The 22,682-nt window shown below is 42.1% G+C and overlaps 1 protein-coding gene across 1 annotated transcript in view; it reads left to right on the top strand.

Moving 5' to 3' along the window:
• MALRD1 (MAM and LDL receptor class A domain containing 1) overlaps positions 1–22,682 on the top strand; it is a 235,355-nt gene that overhangs the window by 60,722 nt on the left and 151,951 nt on the right. The window contains exons 12-18 of the mRNA XM_072154795.1: positions 264–416; positions 4,903–5,008; positions 7,017–7,384; positions 7,659–8,080; positions 14,842–14,929; positions 16,662–16,838; positions 17,573–17,732. Coding sequence (XP_072010896.1) covers positions 264–416; positions 4,903–5,008; positions 7,017–7,384; positions 7,659–8,080; positions 14,842–14,929; positions 16,662–16,838; positions 17,573–17,732 — 1,474 coding nt within the window. The remainder of the gene's footprint in view (positions 1–263; positions 417–4,902; positions 5,009–7,016; positions 7,385–7,658; positions 8,081–14,841; positions 14,930–16,661; positions 16,839–17,572; positions 17,733–22,682) is intronic.

The raw sequence follows: 22,682 nt of genomic DNA, 5'->3' as shown, positions 1-22,682 counted from the left end.
CTACACATGTCCAGCCAAGAGAATAGATAAGGATGGACACATTGGTGCATGGACAGCGTAAATCCAGCATGGTGTCCTATGTTTCCCATATTACAGATCTCAATCCCATCACTACTACTAGTAATTTTAGAACGAGTAGGTCCATCAATGCGCTGGTCTTATGACATTTCAGTTGGGGTCATGCCAATATAAGCAGTGTCTACAGACTGCCGGTTCCATCTCCAAAAATTAGTTCAATGCTTTGTCTTTTTTGCTTTTTCCAGCTGCCAAATGTGACTTTGAATCGGATGACTGTGGTTGGCGTGAATCGCGTCACTTCGATTTCTTTGACTGGGTCAGGCAGTCCAGGAGCAGCTTGGCTCCAGAATATCTTTCCCAAGCTCCACCTCTGGACCATACCACTAATTCAACACAAGGTAAAATGACTTCAATGTCCAATGTGATTGAAAACTTTTAATTATAATAATACTCCAGATTCTGTAATTTAATTACAGTCACTAATTTTAAATTATAACTTATAATATTCATAACTTTCGGCAGAATTAAAATTTGAAAGGGGAGGGGGAGGATAGATGAGATAAAACAGTTGAAAAATCGTCTAGAGTTAATGTGTGATACCAGCACTTACTGTAAATCCAGCAACTCAAACTTGACATCCTTGGTCAAAGGAATTCATCCTCTTCTATCTGGAGGATTCGTTAGCTTCTTCCTTTCAGAACTTGGCTCTAAAGATTTAGAAACACAAAAAAGTTAGGTTCTTTAGTTGGGGTTATCATCATCTCCTCTGCCTTCTTATGACAAATTTTCTGTTCTGTTGTTCCTCTAGAGATCACGATAATGCCCCTACAGTGGCAATAGTCACAGTACCTGCTCCCAGTAGCCAGTGCTGCCCCCAAGTAGTCACAGGGCTGCCCCTAGTAGCCAATAATGCTCTAGTAGCCAGTAGTCACAAGTCACAGCAGTCACTCTTCCCCCATTGGCCACCCTAGGCAATGTGCCCCAGATGCGTAGCGTCAAATACGGCCCTGCCCTCACATTGGGGCAGATTTACTTACCCGGTCCATTTGCGATCCAGGAGCAGGTTCTCCGATGCTGATTCGGGTCAGGCCGGGATTCACTAAGGTAGTGCGCCCGATGTCCACCAGGTGTCGCTGCTGTGCTGAAGTCTGTCGGAGTTTACTGGAGTTCAATAAGCTATCCTGGGTGCAGGTAAGTGCGTATCATGCGTGTCAAGCGTTTTTTTTCCGAATCCGTCGGGTTTTCCAAAGGCCACTCCCCCCGATTTCCGTTGCGTGCCTGCCGGCGCCGATGCGCCACAATCCGATCGCGTGTTCCAAAAACCCGGGGAAATTTGGCGCAAAATGGTAATTGGCGATTTGGGCCCTTTGTAAAGGACCCCCATTGTATCCAACCAGCTCCCTCTCACATTTTAGCCACTCTGATATTGTGCCCCCAGTTCCCCCCTGGTATTGTGCTCCAAGCATCTCCACCTCTTATTGTACCATCCTTACTGTGCACCAGCAGCTCCCCCTCATATTGTGCCCCCAAGCACCCCCTCTTATTTTGCCCACCCCCCAGCAGCTCCCCCTCTTTTCTCCCCTCAGCTGACCCCATCTGCACCTCTTCTTCTACCCCCAACAGTTCCCAAAGTAAAATAATAAACATATACTCACCTTTCCCTTTTCCCCCACAGCAGCTCTCTTTTTTCTCTCCTTTTGTTGTGTATAGTAGTGAGGCTGACGTCACATTTCGCCTGACGGCTCTGCTACACATAGTAGGACCAGAGGCTCAGTGACAGTGCAGGGAGCTGCTGGGTCTCTGCACTATTACTGTAATCAGCTCAATCAGCGTCAACAGAGTTGATTTTTCCGGTAAATACCTCCCGTCGGGCAGGACAGAGCCCAATAACTGGACTGTCCCGCTAAATCCGGGATAGTTGGGAGGTAATAAAAATGTGCATATATGAAGTGTTCATGTGAGCATGTGTGTATGTGGGTGATTTAGTTTCCCAAATCTCTGACAAATAAGATAAATACTGAAGTATTTTGGACTTTTTTGTATTTTATTATTTTTTTGTTGGGGGGGGGGGGGGCTTTATATGACTTTTTATCTCGGGCAGCAAGACTAGGTACAGCCCTGTCTTAGCGAGAGGTTTATTTATCAGCAGACTTGCAGAACATGTGTACGAATCACTGAGACGCAGCAGGAATTTTCGCAACAAATAAAATCCTGCATAGAAAATCCATCATTTGCATTATCTGAGTTATCCAGTTGACTTCTAATTAGTCGACATGAAATAAAGGCGTTTTTATTGTGTTCCAAATTCATGCTTCAGTACGCGCTTTCCCTTTAAAATATAACCATTTGTGACACATCCAAATCGCCAGGGCAGATTCTACTCTGACAGCGGCGAGCGGTTCCTGCCGTAATGAGATGTAATTTTGCATTCATTTTCTCTTCTCGCTTTTGTGAAGGTCTCACATGTGTCAAAACCAAAGGACGCACAAGAATGTGGATTTTTTTTTATTATAATAGACCAAAAACAAATGTTGGTTAAACGTATTTTTTATGTAATTGAAATCTTGTATTCTATACATCTACCTTAAAGGGGAAGGGGGGCTGACTGTGGACAGGGAGGGCTGACTGTGGACTGGGGAGCTGACTGTGGACTGGGGGGCTGACTGTGGACTTGGGGGGGGCTGACTGTGGACTGGGGGGAATATCTATGGACCGGGGGGGCTGTCTATGAAATGAGGAGGCTGACTATGGACTGAGGGGACATGTGCTGGGGGTTCGTCCGTGAAAGAAAGATCTCAAATTATAATTCCCTAGTGATGTTTATGCAATAAAGATTATTCTGTTTTATTGTTGTTTTAGCTCCTATCACTCAGTGATGGTCAGTGTAAGATTCCAAAGTGTGAGCGGATACTCTCTAAGCAGACACTTCATGATTCATCTAGTTCTGTGAGATGCTGTGTGCTGACAATGTGCTTAGATTATCAGGATGCAGGATTTATATACAGTATTATTTAGCTTCTGAATATTCTACTAGCATATGACAGATAAAAAAAAGAGAAATGAGACATATCAGACAGATGATGAAATTCATGAGATGGATATAAAACACAATGACACTATGCTAACTCACCTACTATGCCTCCCTGTCAGCCCTACTATGTCTCCCTCCCAGATAAGACCTTATCTGTCTGTAGCTCGTATAGTAAGTCTCTGCACGCTGATGCTTGCTGGTGGGAAGTGCCTGTGTCTGAGTTGGTCTTGTAATGCAGGGGAGGGGAAGGGGCAGGAGACGGAGAGCACTGTGGTGTGCAGACAAGAGAAGCTATTCTTGAGAAGAATCTGACCATAGTCAGAAGGTTTATAGTCATACCCAGGGGCAACCAAAATTGTATACACCGGGACTGATAAAGACAGTCCTGAAATGTTGTATTTTTTGTTAATAACAGTGAATTAGAGAATGTTATTTTGTTATCCCTAGTATATTTAAGAATCTTGTCTTTGTGGGAATAGCCATTTTTCCAGGGTTCCACAGAGGCAGCGCTAAGTAAAATAAATAAATAGATAACCTGCTTTCATTTTAGGTTCTGACCTCACAGCGTTTTTTTGTGCCCTTGCACTCCAGGCAGGGTCAGGAGTGTTGTAGGCCACCTGACCTGCTAATCAGTTACCTTAGCAGAGACCACCTGTTCTACATGTGACCGGGGTCCTGGTTGGTTGCGGTGTGTCACATGACCCTCGTCACTTCTAGACCTGCCAGGAGTTCTGGGGCAGACACAACTGCAGCAAGACTGCAAGTGGTAGCCAGAGCCAACTGTGTCCAAGGGCCAACCCTTTTTCCAATCAAAGGGGGGCCGCAATTCTGCCAATGGCAGATCTTCATATAGGCGGGCCCTGTATGAAGATCCACCATCAGTCTTAAAAAAAATAGAAATCTATATTCAACTGCGAGACACCGCAACATCATGGTGTATGTGCCCGGGCCAGAAGAAAAGACAGAACCCCAGTTTTTTTCTTTTTAAGAGGGCCTTGGGGCTGTTTTATAGGGAAATCTGCCCCCGTTATAGCATAATGGGGCACATTTACTAACCCGTCCGGAGGAGTTTACAGAAAGTGCATCCGACGATAATGCACTCTGCCGCGATTTACTAAGATCGTGCGCCCGATATCCTGCATGTGTCGCTTCCCCGCTCAGGTCCGATGGAGTTCACCTTCTTCTTCCTGGTGCATGTAAGTGCTTTGTATGCGACACAATTTGATTGTTAAATCCCGCGCTCAGTCTGAATCAGTCGGATTTCTGTCATATGAAAGCCGAGGCTGCTGTGCCAAAATCCAATCGCGTGCAACACGATCTCCGGTTAAATACCTGTCACAGCTGAGCAAATCCGAAAACGCTGGAAAATCCGGCTAAAGTGCGATGCACAACCCTTAGTAAATAAGCCCCAATGTATCCACAATATCAGGTCCCATGTTCCCTGGGTGTACAGAGTTGGGGTTGCCCATTTGTGATACTTCCTATTGATGAAGATATCCAAGTTCTGTTACTTTATCTCTATCCACTTCTCCAAGGCAGAAGGTGATAATTGTCATCATGTTTGTAGTATAACAACCAATTCTTGGATAACCTTTATGAAGTAATCTAACGCAATATCGATCATCTACCAAATATACTTTTTTCCTGCAGTAAATTTATAGTAAAATTTTCTCGAATATAAGTTTGTAAACCGGTTTCGACTTCCTGCAGTTTTGGTTCAAAGTGTGTACGAGGGGGAAACAAGATGAAACATTTATGATGTTGTAAGATGTGATCAATTACCCGACTGAAGGGTATTAGCTGTGTAACATGTTTTATGTGTCCACTGACTTATTTATGTTCTTGTTTATTAGGACATTTCATGTTTATTCAGAGGAAGGATAGTAACTTCACTCAGATAGCGCAGCTCCGCAGTCCGAGGTTCAGCCAGGCGGGGCAGGGCTGCTCCGTGACCTTCTGGTGAGAAGACTTTTATCTCTGCACTTTTATGCATTAATAAAACGTTCTCATGTACCGTACACGCTGTGCGCACCGGCTACAAAGCAGAGGCGCATGATTATTTAATGACATTAATAATCACGTACATAAAATTCTAAGTAAACATGTCAAAGCAGACTTCGTAGTTTGGGAAAAAGTTTGCGTTCGACTTCATTGACATAGAAGAGGTAAATCTGCTTTTTGTTCTCTGAAATCTCTGCTGAATTCCATCTTGCTAGAAAAATGGACAGAAACTCTTTGTGGTGTCAGGTTACATAAATGTTCTATGGAGAAGGGAGGGGGAGCAGTGAGTCTCTTCAGCTAAGTCTCCTCCCAGCTGCTAGGAGTGTAGAAAGAGTCTGGAGAGGGGAAAACCTCTGGAAAATGAAAGGAAGTCTCCCAATTATTAAAGCTCAATGTAAAGCGAGCGCACTCACATTTAGTTATCGGCACAGACTTTTCTCTTCATTATCCATAAAACATTGCAATTTCTTTAAGTAAATCTACCATTTGTTTTCATGCATTGTGAACCAAACATGCCTTGAGAATGCTGTAGCGACACTGATGCAGAAACATATCTTGTTTAATGCCTGAGCTGAGAGATTTTGCTCAAAAAACAATTATACAATTCAGGACCTTGGGAAAGTTGCCAACATAAACGCATTACACAGAGCTTCCTCAACTGTCCAGGCAGGACTAATCAATCTGAGCTGGATGACTCATATACAGCAGCTGGAGGATGGTGTGGCGATTGATTACTTCTGCCTGTCAGGGACAACACAGTGATGGTGTATTCACAGCTTATGCTGGGCAGGACAACGCTGGAGCAGTGCATAATTAGGTTGAGGAGAGCATCGGGAGAAACGACAGAGCCTTATAAGCATAAATTTATAATAGTTTTTTCAGCAAAACCACTCAATTCAGGAATTGAATTTTTCTGCATCAGTGTAGCTACAACATTCTCAAAGTATGTTTGGCTCACAATGCATGAGAACAAATGGTAGGTTTCCTTTAAGAAATAGGCTTTGTAATTTATGCAAATTAGCACCAGACTCCCCTGTACACATCACACAGCGGACCTCTGCTAATCCCTCTCTCAGATTTAGCAGTTCTTGAAAGATAGTGACGAGGGGGGGGGGGGGGAGTAGAAGCAAAGAAGGAGGTGTGAATTAATTATTAGCAGAGGAGCGGCAAAAGCCCTTTTTGATATGTTATACCCTACCTGAGGGTTGTGTTAGAGGAAAGTGAAATCATACTTCGGAATGAGAGTTGAAGATAAAGATCTTATTCCCAAATATGTATCTATGTTTCAATAGCGCAAAGAACCAAAGTCTTTATGTGATTTGAAAGATGGAATTCTTATCTTTAAATTGACACCAGGAGCCTCTATTATGAAGCAAGAATAGCACTTCTCAGCTCATTTGCTTATACATTTTGAGACAATGGGGCAGATTTACTTACCCGGTCCATTCGCGATCCAGCGGCGTGTTCTCTGCGGAGGATTCGGGTTCTGCCAGGATTCACTAAGGCAGTTCCTCCGACGTCCAGCAGGTATCGCTGCTGCGCTGAAGTTCATCGGAATGCATTGAACTTTACCAAGCCGGGCCGAGTGCAGGTAAGCGCGTGTCCAGTGACTCAAATGTGGCGGTTTTTCCGAATCCGTTGGGTTTTTGTACGGCCACGCCCCCCCCCTCGATTTCCGTTGTGTGCAATGCGCCACAATCTGATTGTGTGCGCCAAAATCCCGCGGCAATACATGGAAAATCGGCGCAAAATGGAAAAATTTTGGTAAATTGCCGTAAAAACGCGATTCGGCCCCTTAGTAAATGACCCCCATTATTTTGAAGGTAATAGTTAAGTGCTGACATAAAAGAGGGAATGCTAGAGAGTATATTTCATAAGCCACCTTAAAGTGCTGGTGGTCAGGTGACCGTTTCCCTTTAACTTTGGAACAAAGACCACGGATCTCACAACTGAACTTCATTTCCAGGTATTACAACTATGGATCATCAGTGGGAACAGCGGAGATCCTGTTACATATCGATAATGAACATCCTCCCACCGTGCTATGGAGCACTTACTTCAACCAAGGCAATCAGTGGTTAAAGGGATTCATTCAGCTTGACCGCCTGTCCCATCCATTTCAGCTATCGGTGAACAAACGCAACATGGGCTACTACGAAGGAGTCTCCGCCATCGATGATATTGTGTTCGAAAACTGTTCCCTCCCTGTAGCTGTCCCCATCTGTAGCGGACCGGACCAGTTCTGGTGTACAGAGACCAAGGCTTGCATCAGCATCTTACTGGTGTGCGACCTTATCGATGACTGTGGAGACGGATCCGATGAAGTGCACTGCAGTAAGTGACATATTTATCCCTCTCTGTTGTCACCTCAGGGCTACCGTACCGCTTGCTATTCCAACCTATTTCCATACGTTTTTGGAACGGGTTTTGGACTACAGGTCTTTCTTTTTTACATGGTTTTGATTAGTTTTTTGAAAATACAATTGGAATTTCAGCAGAATTTACACCATGTTTTAAATGTATTCGCTATTTTCTCCCACATTGTAGTTTTGCTCAGTAGAAGATAATTAGACAAGAAAGATATCACTATTCCCATGATTCCTTGCAGGTTCTGAATTACAATGTGACTTTGAGCATGGATTATGTAACTGGATGCAAGACCCCGACGATGACTTTGATTGGACTCGACATCAAGGCCAGACACCAACTCTTGATACTGGACCCATGAAAGACCATACCCTGGGAACAGCCAGAGGGCATTACCTCTACATTGAGACATCCGAGCCTCAGGTGTACAGGAACCAAGCCGTTCTTCTAAGTCCCGAAATAGAAGCCACCGTGAATAATGACAATAAAACGTGTATTTTCCGCTTCCATTACCACATGTTTGGAAGGCAGATTTATTCCTTGGCAGTCTATAAAAGGACCGTGAGGAACTCTAGAGGCCAATTACTGTGGCAAACGTTTGGAAATAAAGGAAACCGATGGCTGAAGAAAATTCTCTTCATAAACAGTTCTCTGCCGTTCCAGGTAACAAATGAAATCGTTTATTAATATTTTAATTGTTTTGATAATAGGTTTGGAATATTTACATAACATCTTTGGAACATTTTATTTCTTTGATTAGTCCTAAGTGAGTGAACCAAATCCAACAAACTTGGGTCTTGCAGTTCTTACAGTGAGCTCAATATGTCATCCAAATTAGAACCCACTAAAATTAAAGGGGTTTTCTCACCTAACACATTGGGGCACATTTACTTAACGGGTCCTGTTACGATCCCGCGGTGCATTGTCCGACGAGGAATCGGGTCTGCCGCGATTCACTGAGCTCGTGCACCCGTGTTCCTGAATCCGTCGCTTCCGCGCCCAGGTCCGCCGGAGTTCACTTGCTTCTTCCTGGTGCATGTGAGTGTTTGTTCTTGTGGCACAAATCCTTTTTTGAATTCTGCGGTTTGTCCAAATCCGTCGGGTTGTCTGACATCCAGGCCCCCCTCCCCTCATTTTCTGTTGTGTGCAAGCCGATGCGCCAAAATCCGATCGCGCGCACCAAAATCCCGGGGCAATTCAGGGCAAAACGTAAATCGTTAGGAAACCCGACGAAAATGCGTCTGACAGACCCTTAGTAAATGAGCCCCATTAGGCCCTGTCCACAGTATAGGGTCTAACTTGCAGATATGTGGGGGTCTCAGTCTGATTGGGTCCGAGGTACATCCGTCGGACCACGCACCCATGCATGAGCCTATAAACTTGTCACTCTTGAATGAGTTGCCGTTGACTTTGACTGGTTCCCTTGAGACCCCCCCCCCCCCCCCAATGCACCACTTGGTTTCTCTGCTAGATTTTTGCATAAAAACTGAGTTTTATATATGAAACTACATTCGTGAATATAAGCCCCCGGCCGGAATGGACACCTTTCTTCTTGATTATTATACTGGAGATAAAACCTAAGGACTATGTCTTTGTATGATTCAGCGAGCTCTACTCAGTCCTTACCATTAAACAAGAGGATCACTCCAAATGTGGAAATCTATACTGGAGCAGAATAGTTATTAACCAAACTCACTGAACTTTCATTGAACTTCTCTTCATTTGGAATAACAAGAATCAGAGGAAAGATGAAATATAGTCCTCGCTACAAAACACATTATACAATAGAATTCCTTCTACAAAGTACGGCTCGGGGAGACGAATGAAGCCAGAAAGCGAGACACAAAGACTATTGTTAGCTGGTATTTATGATTTATAGAGCTAGAAACTTGTATCTGAGTATGTACATATCTGCAATGTGACCCTTGGAGAAGTGAGGTCCCAGCTCAGGTCTGACTATTACTTCTTCCTTCCTTGCAACATAGATAAGGATAACGGAGTCAGATTTTCCAGCACCTTGGGCACAAATGTACTTCACTCGCTACCCATAGCTCGAATACATTGGCCAAGACTGAGAGGGGCTTTTACCCCCTGGAAGCCCACACTCTATAAAGTTGACTGCTTTAACCTTCCCCTTGTTACAATTAAAATTGTGGAACCAAATAAAGTTCAGAAGTTTTGGAATAGAGGCATTATTGGGGCTCCTTGGTCTCTTTCCCCTCCTTTGTTGTAGCAAAATGAGAAATTAAAGGGAACCTGTCAACACATTTTTCACAAATACAGCAACTGACAGGTTCCCGTAGAGCCCTTTTAACTAAATGGCACCCTGCAATTAGCTAAAAATGGTTTCCCTCACATCCCCATAAAATCAACTTTGTTCTCATTCAGCTGCGAGTCAGAGGGGGTGTGGTCTCCTCAGTCTAGTTCAGTGGCTCCTCCCTACGTCCCATGCATCTTCTCACCATTCTGTACTACATGTCATGTGACCAGGGTGATGCCATCTAAGGTCCTTTACCCCCTAACATTTGCAAAAGCTACCCCATTGTATTTATCTGATCACATGAAATCACAGCAGCCTCCATGGAATTCTAGTCCTCCTTATCTTCCATGATTTAGCAAACTGGTAAAAATGCGGAAAAAGGTAATGCTGAAAAAAAGAGCCAGAGCAAGGTAAGCTCACTGTTTGGTTTTTTTTTACCTTACTCTTGGCCCGGCCCCTCTGGGTCATTTTTTTCTAGGCTTTAAAATTAAAGGGTTTTTACAGGAATTCTGGGAGGAGTAGTGGGCAGGCGGAATACCTGCTCGCTTCCTAGAACAGGCAAATGTTCACCTTGAATGTTTGCATAGTATTTGCTCAACCACCACATCAGGAGGCATAAAGGGGTTTTCCCAGGGAAACAAGTTAGGCCCTATCCACGCGTCCGATGGGGTCTGAGGTTCCTCCTACGGACCCCTTGTCACTCCCAGAGATGAGCGGAGCAGACGGCTGTGCATGTCCGTTCTGCTCCATTCATCTCTACAGAGCTGACTGAGATTGGAGATCTCTATGACCCCCACCGATAAGCAAGTTATGCCCTAATCTGTGGATATCCTATCCTAACTTGTTTCCTGGGAAAACCCCTTTAAGTTTAAGAGGCGGGGCTTCCATCACGTATGATAAATCTCTTTCATTCCAGTGAAAATTTAGCACAACCACATCAGACAGGTTTCATGCTGCATATTTTGGCAGAATTCTGCCACTTTTTGCTTGGTTTATCACCCCTCCACTTCTGGACGCTACATTTTGCAGGTGTTGCTTAACATTTCTTTATTTTGGAGTTTTCCTGTGATATTAATCTCAGATACATATTTACCGCAATATCTTAATCTTTGACTCCAAGCTTCAGTATTAATTTTGACATCCATCTTCTTTGCTTGCAGTAATGTTTGGTATAAGATAACTTCTCCATTCTGCGCCATTGATCTGTTTGTGAGTTATGCCTCAGTTCTCTGAATGTATAATTCGAAGCAGCAGTTCTGACATGTTTGGGGTCATAGGTAAAAAAAATAGAATACAATGTCCCACGTGGACACTTTGTTATGTCTGTTCTCCGCAACTGTCCTTGAAGGTAAAAGATTAGTTCTGCAGCTCATAAGGAAATTTATCCTGCATTGAACTCCTATAAAGATGTAAGAACAGAAACTTATACAACGAGAACAATTACTAAAGAATCAGTATGTTGATTTATTGTCAGATCTTTTGTAATTGGGGGTCTGGGGTTCCTGAGGTCAAAGAATGAATTCCGAGGCTCCAATTTTCATCTAGAAACAACATGTTCAGACAAGGGTGGACCGGCCCTTGCCAGTGGTTCTACAGGGTCAAGACTCTAACTCTAAAATGGGATCTTGAGGTCCAATGGAAAACAAACCCATTGGTAATTGCCTATTGTGCGATTTTCCCATAGGGGGACATTTATCAGGGAATAGAAAAGTGGCGAAGAAGCCCGGAAATAATTGCAATGGCATGTGAACCACAAGGCATTGCAATTATCATCCCCTTTACGCCAGCTTTCACGGCAAGTGGGCACGGAGGGGCGTCAAGCCGTGTGCGGACAGCGGTGCAGTGGGCCGGTGGAGTGGGTTCCTGCCCCCGAGCATGTAAATGTTCACTTTGAACGTTTGCATGGTTGCGCGCTAGCAGCACCGGATACATCACAAGGCCGAAGTTTCTCGATGTATCTGACAGCGCTGGAGAGGCGGAGCTTTCATCACATATGATAAATGTCCCCCATTGTGTTTATGTATACAGGGAATGCTATAAACATACAGCCATAATGTACAGAGCTGTTGTGAGGGGGTTATTTACAGGCGGTCCCCTACTTAAGGATACCCGACTTACAGACGACCCCTAGGCAGAATCTTTTGTCATTTATTAGAGCCTTATCCATGAACCACTTCCGGGTTCAGGTCCAGCTTTACAGTATCACAACCAGTACAATATTTTTACTGTATCCTGGTAGCAAAATTTTTGACAGACTGCAATTCCCAATACAACCAATAGGCGGCTGCACATAGAGAAATACTGGACGACTATTTGCAATACGAAATTATGAAATCATCGATACTTATAAAAAGCTGAGCATCCATCCAACATTCATCCTCCTATTGATCCGTTCATCTATAATTCCAGCTGATTCTGGATAAATATTCATGTTATCTCCGGATGAGAGATGTGTTTAATCGCCTGCATGGCTTAGTGAATGGAATCCATACAATTTAATTATGAAGATAGAAGGAGAAGACGCGTAGTTACTGACAGCGGGGTGCGGCATAAGCCGGACAAGGTGCGCGTCTCATCTGGAAAGTAAATGTAGTGTTATTTGTCCTAATTCCCATTATAAATGACTTGTGAAATTATCTTCACGGCGGCTGCACTCCCCGGAGGGGGCCTTACACTAACATCCAGGAATTGTTGGAAGTGGCGATTCATTGAATGGTGGTCAACACATTTTTACCTTTGAAATCCAATTACAGGATTTACTCGGAGGATAAAAAAATGAATGGGAGATGGGAAAATGACCCAACTGCTAAATTCCAGAGACAGAGTCAACGTTGCGGAACCGGTCGTCTGTTTCTCATGGAAGTTTCCTTCTTATATTAAGGAAGAGTCAATTTTTGGCTTGTGTCCTCGGAGCGGTATCGTGAGCGCTCCAGGCGATTGTCTGCCCGAGAAAGATAAAAAAAGAATATGATTTATTTAACCAGCGGGATCACAGAAAATTTCTGTTTGCATTATTTACAACTCAGTCATATTCCTCCAATATTACAATGAATTGGTCATAAAATATTAAAAAATGGTGGATTTAGAGAGAGGAGGGCAGAGCAGGTGCAGGCCTGGCGTGTGTTACACTATTGGCACGGATTGCTGGGTTTTTATGGGAGTAAATAATAAATAATAAGAATACATTACAAAAAAAAAATATATATATTATGCATTTTTACGCCTTCTTGTAAATTTAAAGGGGATGTCCTGCTTTGATGATGAAATCATTACAATTTAATGCTTTTTTAATTCCTTAATATTGCATAATAGCAGTTTTGTTTATCTCATACCAATTTCTCTGCAAAGACAGATTACAAAGTTAATATGCTGGCTACCTGCGGCCACCACAAGGTGGAGCTCCGAAATATACTGCATACAGCTTTATCAGTGTATGTGTTAATACATTAAACTCCCTCTAGTGGTGACTTTATGGAACAATATTTATTTAGCTAGTTAGAATACCCTGACCTTTATTTGGTACATATTGTTCATATATTTCCTTTTGCTAAATTTATATAGTTTTTTTTTATCTTGTGCTATTAAGAGACAATAAAATCACTTATTCCAGTGTCGCCATCTTTTGAGAGCTGAAACGTTTTTATTTTTCCACTGATATCATAGCTTGTTTTTTGTAGGATGAGTTGTGCTTTTTTTTCTGGTGACATCTTGGATTATATATAAATTTCTTTTTACTTTTTATGCCTATTCCTATTATTGCTGGAAATTGCTGAGAACAGCTCATACTCAACCAGAAAATCCATTAATTTATATGTACGGTCATTCTCATTCTCTGTTGCTAGACCTCCACAGATGGAGATGGGTAACTTTAAATTAGCAAAATAACTATTTAAAGGGGCTGCCCATTCTCTTCAATTTTTTAATTTTTTTCTCTTTATTGAAAATATAAAAACATTTTATATTTCATACAATTACCAATTCTATATCATTTTGCAATTTTGCAAGTAGTACCATACATTGTTATATCTGTGTCAGGGTCTTCCGCAGCTCATTGTATCAGTTTTAGAAGATGCTGAATTTCTTCTTGTTCATTTCGGTTGGTAGTCTGAAGAATACCAAACCCAGACCCACACCCTCACCAGTAACACCTGTGATTATTTCTGGCACTGATCGAGGGTGTTAACTGTATAAATGTTACGGGCAAAGTTGCCAGCAGCATTCATATTCCTGCAACCAGGCAGGTGTCTGCAATAACATGCTTATCCCGCTATTTTTGGGAAGTTCATTGCTCCCCATTATGTCATCAGGGAGTGACAATCCTCCTCAAAATGGCGGTGCCTTGTGCCACCGTCATGCTAGTGTGGTCACAGTGGTTTCAATGCAACCGGCAACTTTGAAAGTTTCTACAATGTTGCTTTTTACAGTATTCCAGTATATGAAGAATTTACTATAGATCTGTCTTGTGTGCCACTGGCACACCGTTGCAGATCTGAGCCAATAACAGGTCTTGGAGTCTTATAAAGGCTTAAGGCTGTCATAGCAACTGAACATTACTCCCAGAGGACAATTGAGTGACAATCAAAGTCATTATGGGGGCACCCACATGACACCAGCTTTTGACTACCGGTGGGTGTTTCCTGCAATATGCCCTCTTCATTCTCCCTTAACAGACTTGTGACTTACTAGTACATCACAAGCCCTTAAGGGGTTAACCATCTTTTTATATTTTATTCATGGGACTTTCTTATTCCATATTAGTTAATTGCAATCTCTCATTTTAATTTTGAAACTGCTGCCATAAATCTCTAACCTATTGGGCAAATGTGAGACCAGCTATTCCCTATTATACTTATATCAATCCATTTCCTCTTTAAAACTTTTTGCACATACTATACCTGTTTAAAAATATGCAAAAACTTTCAACCCTATATATGTCTATGTGCGCCCCCTAGTGGTTGTGTACATTGCAGCCCGTGAAAGATTTTTTTTTTCACGTTAAACAAATATATTAAAGTAATTCATGAGAAATCAGACGCCTTAACCTCTTAACCTCTCCAACTCTTCTGCTCATCATGGAGACATCTGTAATCTTCAAGTTTTTGGGGTAATTCTAGTTGTTGTGTCCGAACAGAAGTAATACAATATGTTGTTTTCTTCCCATTAGCTGTTAGTAACCGGCATGGTGGGTGATGGATTCACTGGGGACGTTGCAATCGATGACATCTCCTTCATCAACTGCACTTTGCATAGAGGTGAGTCTACATTATAGCCTCTACTTTGCATCATGGTTATACATCTCTTCTATAGGTGAAACGAATATATATATAAGTTCATACTAATCTAAAGGTTTTTGATATCAAACTATAATGATAATGCATGTGACCTCTATGGAGTCCATGGTATGAAGGGGTAAAAACTAAATAATTTTTTTTTATGCTATGATATGGCTACCTGCAGCCGCCACTAGAGGGAGCTCTTTGTCTACTGATTATCATTGCAACTGAGGGAGTCACCACTGAGACCAGTTATTGATCAAAAGGCATTTTCTGTCTTTTGAGATAGGACAAGGAGTTCCAGCAGCATAAAAATGTGACTCAGTTATATTTTAACCCACTCTGAGACCACTACCATTAGTATCCCCCCTCCCGGTAAACCCTTTAATGTCCATTTGACTGCACATCACATTTGGGTCAGGCTATTGCTTTCATATTGTGTTTCTAGCTCATAACTCACAAGCTGTTATACAAGAAGAATTTCTGCAAAGCTATGAAATTGATCTTAGAAGGATTTATCCGGCACAGATGGCAATTACAGACTTTTGTCATGAAATCTATTACATTCCACGTTCCTTTCTCTCTGTTTCCAACCGTCTTATGTAACAAATAAAACCACACAGAGGAAATCCATTTATTTCTGCTCATCAAGCAGGAAGATCTGTCATAAGTTCCACTTTCCCATGAAGTTACAGTGTCAAGGCTACAAATCCTGGCAAATGTGAGGAGGACTCTGACCACTTTTCCTCAATATCCCAATGGTAGGTGTCCCACAGCCAGCACCCTAACAGATCAGTGGCTCTCAGCAGAGAATAGATAAAAAACAGAAAAAAAACTTTTTTACTATGTAATGGCTTAACTCAGTCACTGCAGCTTAACTACTAATGAAATGAATAGAAGCCGATCTGCAGTTACCTGGTCTGACCACTACACAGGAAGCAGAGCTGTCTGTTTCCTCTTCCATTTTCTGTTTATCAGCTGCCGAGAGCATCTGATCTGATGGAGTGTTGTAGCCCGAAAGAACTGAAATTGAGGACAAAGTTATAATATATTTAGCCTAGAAAACCCATCACTTTATGCAATGTTTGTCTGAGTCACTTTTAGAGGCTGAAGGGGCAGTGATACATCAGATGCCCCTATTTCATAATCTACAGTGCCTACCATGCTTTTGGTAATTGCGTATAAAATTCCAATTCACACCCATGTATTTAATTGTCTGTATCTCCAGTACTGTGACTCACTGATCCACAATCCTTGTGCAAGTTGAAAGATGAGATTCTTATCTTTAATATGATACCAGGAAATTTCCAGATAAAGTGAAGATTCCCCTTCAGCCTCTAGGTCACTCATTTTTGTAGTTTAATGAGTGAGAATTACAATAAAAGAAAGAATGCTAAAAATAATATTTCATATGTCATTGCTAGGACATGCCCAAGACCCCAGAAAATGAATCAGCCCTACCTTTAAAATCTGTAAGGCAACTGGCTAGTGCAGGAGCGCTCTCATTGTACAAGAGGAGATTGAAAGCTTAAGATTTGCCAAATTTTAAATGAATCAGGAGAAAATTAAGATTTTTTTTAGAAGACTGCCTCAAGGGAAGACTACGGACAACTTTTCTTAAGTTTCTTATTATGCTGTTAATAAAAGTAAAGTTTTGTAATTTGGTCAAACAATTTCCAATAAATCAACGAGACTTTGAATCCATCCACAGGCGCTTTGCCAACTTGGTCTCCAATTCCCCTGGAAACATCTACTAAGGCTACACTTCCTGTCCACAATTGCTCCACGGAGGAACATGTTTGCCGGTCAACCGGACACTGCATACCGGTCAGAAAATTGTGTGATTTCAGAGAAGACTGTCCAGATGGCACTGATGAAGACAACTGTGGTAAGTTCAGAACCAGTGTCAACTACCTCCATTTGTAATGCGAAAATTGGGGCATTTCAGCTCTGCCATGGGAATGTCCTTGAATGCCAATCTTGGTTAAATTTGCATTATTTTCACCCAGTTTGCATGATTGTCAGATTCAAATTGGGGCAGTTGGCTTCCAGGTTACTCTAATTAGTGTTTGAGCTAGAAAAAAACTCAAAAACACCTGGTTAACTTTTAGTTAAAATTATTTTTAGTTTAACTATTTAAAAGGAAACCTTTCCCCCAGTCACATGTTTGAGTGCCTCAGTCTTTCCCTGTTCTCCCCATGCTGCCCTCTGCATATACACACAACTTGTCTGTATATGCAGTCTCTTACTTCTCTAGGCCATACTTATGGCGTCACCCACTGTTTCTCTCTCTCACTGTCCATCCTCACAGAGACAGGAAGAAGGGAGGGGTCGGAGCAGGATGAGTCATAGCTTTGCTGCTACAACTCCTCCTCTTCATCGGTTCTCAGGCATGTAAACAAAGAGTCAGGGAGTGTCTGCAGGCAGCACAAATAAAAGTATCAGGACTGCTACATCACTTGATAAACATTCATGGATTATTATTAAGGCATTAACCTCACATGAGCAACTTATGTAAAAGAGCGACCAACCCCTTTAAGTACCTAATAAATAAGCCTACTCATTTTAATTTCTTTAACTTTGTGAAGCAAAGGCACCACTGAGATCTGCTTCGTCTCTTAGTTTCAGAATACTGTGACTTTGAAAACGGGACTTTATGTAATTGGTTTCAGCCTGGGGCGTCTTCTTTTCGCCGGGACACAACATTCCAGTGGACTGTGGGCCAAGGGATCACCATTCATCCGGGGGAAGAGCGTCACAGGCCTATGGAAGACCACACCACGTGAGTATATACACATGACTCATAGTCTATGAGTGATCCGTGGAAAACTGGGTGATGCATTTTTACAGAATGGACACACAGACAGAATAAAGGCTGTGGGCACTAATCCATTAAAAAGTATAACATTTAGTGCAGCCATGTATCATTCATCAAAATACCGAAGACACTCCACAGACATGAGCCATTGGTTTTGCCATAGAAAAAAAAAAAAAGTCCAAAAATTTGTCAGTAAGTTATTTTCATTGTTTATTGATATTCCCTTGCATTCAAGAGTCATATATTTATAGATTTTTACTTTTTCTTATATCTGCAACTTTTTTGGCACATTTGAACATGTACAATTTTGCTCCCGCCCAGTACCTTTTTTTTCAGTGTTGCACCTAACATATAATTAAAATCCAGATGAAATCCGTATCAAAAAGTCACGATTCTTGCACAAAAATTTCTAGTACGGAGCAGATGTAGGCAATAGAATGGTATGGGCAGCTCAAGTCTCTGCGACTTGTATCAAATATATCACCCACTAAGATCAAACAAGTCCAAAACCTGGAGAAAGACAAAAACAAAATAAAAACGCACACAAATGATAAATGACCCAAATTTACTTTTTACTATCACACCTGGTTCATGCCTTATTTTTGCTGCATTTCCCCTTAAAGGGCAGCATGACTTGGGGACATAAGATTCTACGACTATGAACTCCAACCCCGATCCCCTTACCCATGAAGGAGACCACACAACAGTTTGGTGGAAGGGCATATCAAGAAATATCAATAATCAGAAATCACATAAGTCAAATGCAGTATATATCACATTACTACAATTATACATTTCCCGGTAGGCCCAGAAGGGGCTCTTGAAGGCAATCTCAACCTACTGTAATCGAACATGAAACATACATCCATCACTCTCATGTCTCGAAGTAGCTTCGTCTGACCTGAGGACACCATCATTTGAGACTTTACCCCATCCAAGGATCCTTGTCTGCAGGAATTCTCCATAGCCAACAAAAACTGGGTGACTGAACACCCCTTTCCCTGCCAGTCCAACCTTCATGACACACTTCTTTGCCCTGAGAAGCCTTCCTAACACCATCGCTGCGACAAGAGAAGAATGAGTAAAGAGGAAGAATCCTAAAAGGCAAGTGGGAGGGAAAATTCCCCCTGCTCCCATGGCTCCGGCTACTTACTGAACAATCCAGCGTGCTCCGGTGTTTACAATTCCTGTAAACCCACCCCCTGTAGGTGACTACTACCACATCACTACCTGCACACTACCCCTGCCAACTCTAAAGTTTATTTGACCCCACCAATATATCTGATTTATGCCCCATGTCATGCGCCTCTACCACTACATTGCATTACTTTCTAGCATTTCATTTTTGGATGAAGTAGAAGAAACCAATACCCTAGTCTTTTGGAGGTTGTATCTTTTAGGGTTGGGTAACACAGAAGACAGGGGATAGTGTGCCCTGAGCTTTCCCTAACCTCTGTCCCTTCCTATACCCCCCCCCCTCCCCACGCTAAACAGCGGGGCGACTACTTGAAGACTCGGAATACACTAATTAAGTGCGGGAAGGGAACAACACGAACAGACTAACAAACATAAAACACAAAAGAGTAGAAACTAGCCGGAGTCACAATGAGAGGGCACGTCAAGAGCAAAATCAGTAAGCAAAAGGGTCAACGTCAAAAAACTAGCCGAGGTCACAACAATTCAGACACAGAGCAAGTCATAGCAAGGAGCAAGTGATGAAGGGATTTCAAACACTGGCACAGGTGACTAGTGAAGCTGCAGAACCCCACCTCCAGAACCTGATTGGAGCTCGACAACTTCTGGGAATTAACCCCTCATGGTGCAGAATAACCAAGCTCAATAGCAGGCACCATGCAGAGGTACCACAACTCCCAGCAGTCCAGAACACAACGCGAAGAGCCTTTAATGACCTATGTTATGCATAGGGTTAAAAAATAGCTAAAAGTTTAATTTGTTGAACTAGTAATTGCCCTTTAATCCAAATACTTTTTTGCACGATTTGTAGTAAAATTTGGAAACTCATAAAATCGAGAACAATTTATAAATGTTTTTGCCTGTGCTTTAAAGCAACATTAACAAATGAGAAGATTATTCGAGGTAATTGTATTTTAAGTTACCATTTGACTCTTGGTTGTTTGTTGAATTATTTGCAATTTCTTTTTATTGCTTTTTTGCCTCGCAGCCAGGGAGACGGGAAGAACTATTTACCTTCCCTTCTCGTAGATTGGTGTGAGCATTGTGCTTTCATTTGCAGTTCTTGGCTCCACAAGGAAATATGCAAATAAAATACTGATGTAGGCAGATTGTATCAATCTGATTTATAATCTGTGGCTTTAATTTGATTCTTTTTCTGGACCGGGAGGCAATTACTAAAAGTAGCAATAACTGCTTGGTCAGCAAATTAATAGGTTGGGAGAAAATCTAATGAAACTTTACAAAACTTCTAGTCACCAGTTGCAGGAATTTAGTATTGCATTACACCAAGAATGGATAGATAATGGATATAATTGAAAAGCAATTTAAAAAATGTTGTTCCCCAGATTATCACAGAATCAAATATTTACCCTAATCGATGCTGGAACAACAAGAAATATGATTATAGCCCCATCTGACCGTCAGCGCATCAAATATGCTCCCATTTCATGATGGATCACAAAGTAATCAGGGAATTGCCCTCACTTCTATGTGTAGTATAAAACCCTTATATACATGGTAAATTACATTAAAAAATAAATAAAATTTTCTTTCTCCAGTCTCCTATCAATAAAAGAAAAAAAAATTGATACTTTAAAATCAGTCCTAAAAAAATACAGTTTGCCCCATAAAAAACAAGTTGTGTATTGCTCTATAAACAGAAAAAATAATAGAATAATAATAGAGATGTGCTCGTTCAAGTATTAGCATACTCGGAACGGCTCGTTGCTTGGACGAGTATTTCCCCTGCTCGAGATTGAGCATTTACTTAAGAAAAGACAGTGAAGAACAGTGAAGAATACAATGAAAACAGTGAACACAGGATCATTTAAGTGAAGAACACATTGAAAGAACACAGTGAAGAACACGGTGAAGAACACATTGCAGATGTTCCGTACATCTGCTAACTTATCCGAAGACGCGTGCCGAACGGTGTTCTTCACAATAGTACATGAAGAACAATATGTGTGAAGAACACATTGCAGATGTACGGAATCATCTGCAATGTGTTCTTGACTGTGTTCTTTCAATGTGTTCTTTCAGTGAAAAGATCTGCAAACATCTGCAATGTGTTCTTCAGTGTTCTTCTTTCAATGTGTTCTTTCAGTGAAAAATGCTCGAGTCTTCCATTGACTTCAATGGGGCTCGTTATTCGAGACGAGCACTCGAGAATCGGGAAAAGTTTGTCTCGAATAACGAGCACTCGAGCATTTTAGTGCTCGCTCATCTCTAAATAATAATGATAATATATATAATATATTATAATATACATAATATAAAATGTTTGTTGTATTATCCTTAAAATAAACGTAACTTTCACAGTGTTTTATAAATGCAAAACATCAATAATTTCTTAGAATTTTGACATCACTAAAAGATTGAAACAAATTTCATTTAAAAGAATAATTTTCATATGTTTATTATCCATTATCCATGGTTTTGCAGCCAGATCTTGTGCAGTGAGCTCTGCAGAGTTTTGTGGCACATTACCTTTAAAAAAAGCATCAGAAAAGCGAGTGTGTGAGCTTGGCGGCGAGTGTGCATTGATCCTAAGTGTGTGCAGTGTCACTTAAGTGTGACTTACGTTTAAGGGACTTAAGTTTGAGGGGCTTTAGCAGGTAACTGCTGTATTTTGTGTTACTTTGACTGTAAATTTTTCTTTCTGTGCATATTTCTATTGTAATCCCCATTAGAACAATGGACTCCATAAGTGGCATTGCTACACAGTGTACATCCTGTGCCATGTATGCTTTCCTTGAACAGCCGAGGGGGAATACTGCTGTGTGGGATGTGTGAAAATTGCTCATCTGGAAGCCCAGATTCTGGATCTAAATGAGCAAATTTCAAGTTTCAAGGTCCTGCGCCGAAGTCCGCCGAGGTGCCCCGGAGTTCATCGTCTTCATCATGGTGCATGTGAGTATGGCCCGTGCGACCATTTTTTTTTTAAATGCGACGGTTTTTCCGAATCCGTTGGGTGACCGTTCGGCAACCCCCCCTCCCGCCCCGATTTCCATCACGTGCATGCCAGCGCCGATGCGCCACAAACCAGTCGCGTGCGCCAAAATCCCGGGGGAATTCAGAGAAAATTGGCGCAAATTGGAAATATTTGGGTAACACGTCGGGAAAACGCCGGGTGCTCGGGTACGGCATGTTGCGGATCGGGTTGACGGATTACTGGGAGGGGCTGGTGAGGAACCAGCGGTCATGGTCCACATTGGCACTAATGACAAAGTAAGAGGTAGGTGGAAGGTCCTTAAAAATGATTTCAGGGATTTAGGCCATAAGCTCAGGGCAAGGACCTCAAAGGTAATTTTCTCCGAAATACTGCCTGTACCATGTGCCACACCAGAAAGGCAGCGGGAGATCAAGGAGGTAAATAAGTGGCTCAAAAGTTGGTGTAGGAAGGAGGGGTTTGGGTTCATGGAGAACTGGACTGACTTTTCTGTCGGCTACAGGCTCTACAGTAGGGATGGGCTGCACCTCAATGGGGAGGGTGCAGCTGTTTTGGGGGAAAAATGGCTAGAAGGTTGGAGGAGTGTTTAAACTAGAGACCTGGGGGGAGGGCAACTACACTTGTGCAGGGCAAATAGACAGTGTAGATAGAGAGCTGGGAAGAGTCAGAGTCCATGGGGGAGGAAGGGGGGCTGGAATGAGATTGGGGAATAAGGACAAAAGGAATACGGACAGGGAAAACCATTTAAAGTGTATGTACACAAATGC

The sequence above is a fragment of the Engystomops pustulosus genome, chromosome 5, assembly GCF_040894005.1.
Source record: "Engystomops pustulosus chromosome 5, aEngPut4.maternal, whole genome shotgun sequence".
NCBI classification, from domain to species: Eukaryota; Metazoa; Chordata; class Amphibia; order Anura; family Leptodactylidae; genus Engystomops; species Engystomops pustulosus.
This window is presented reverse-complemented; position numbering and strand designations above follow the sequence as displayed.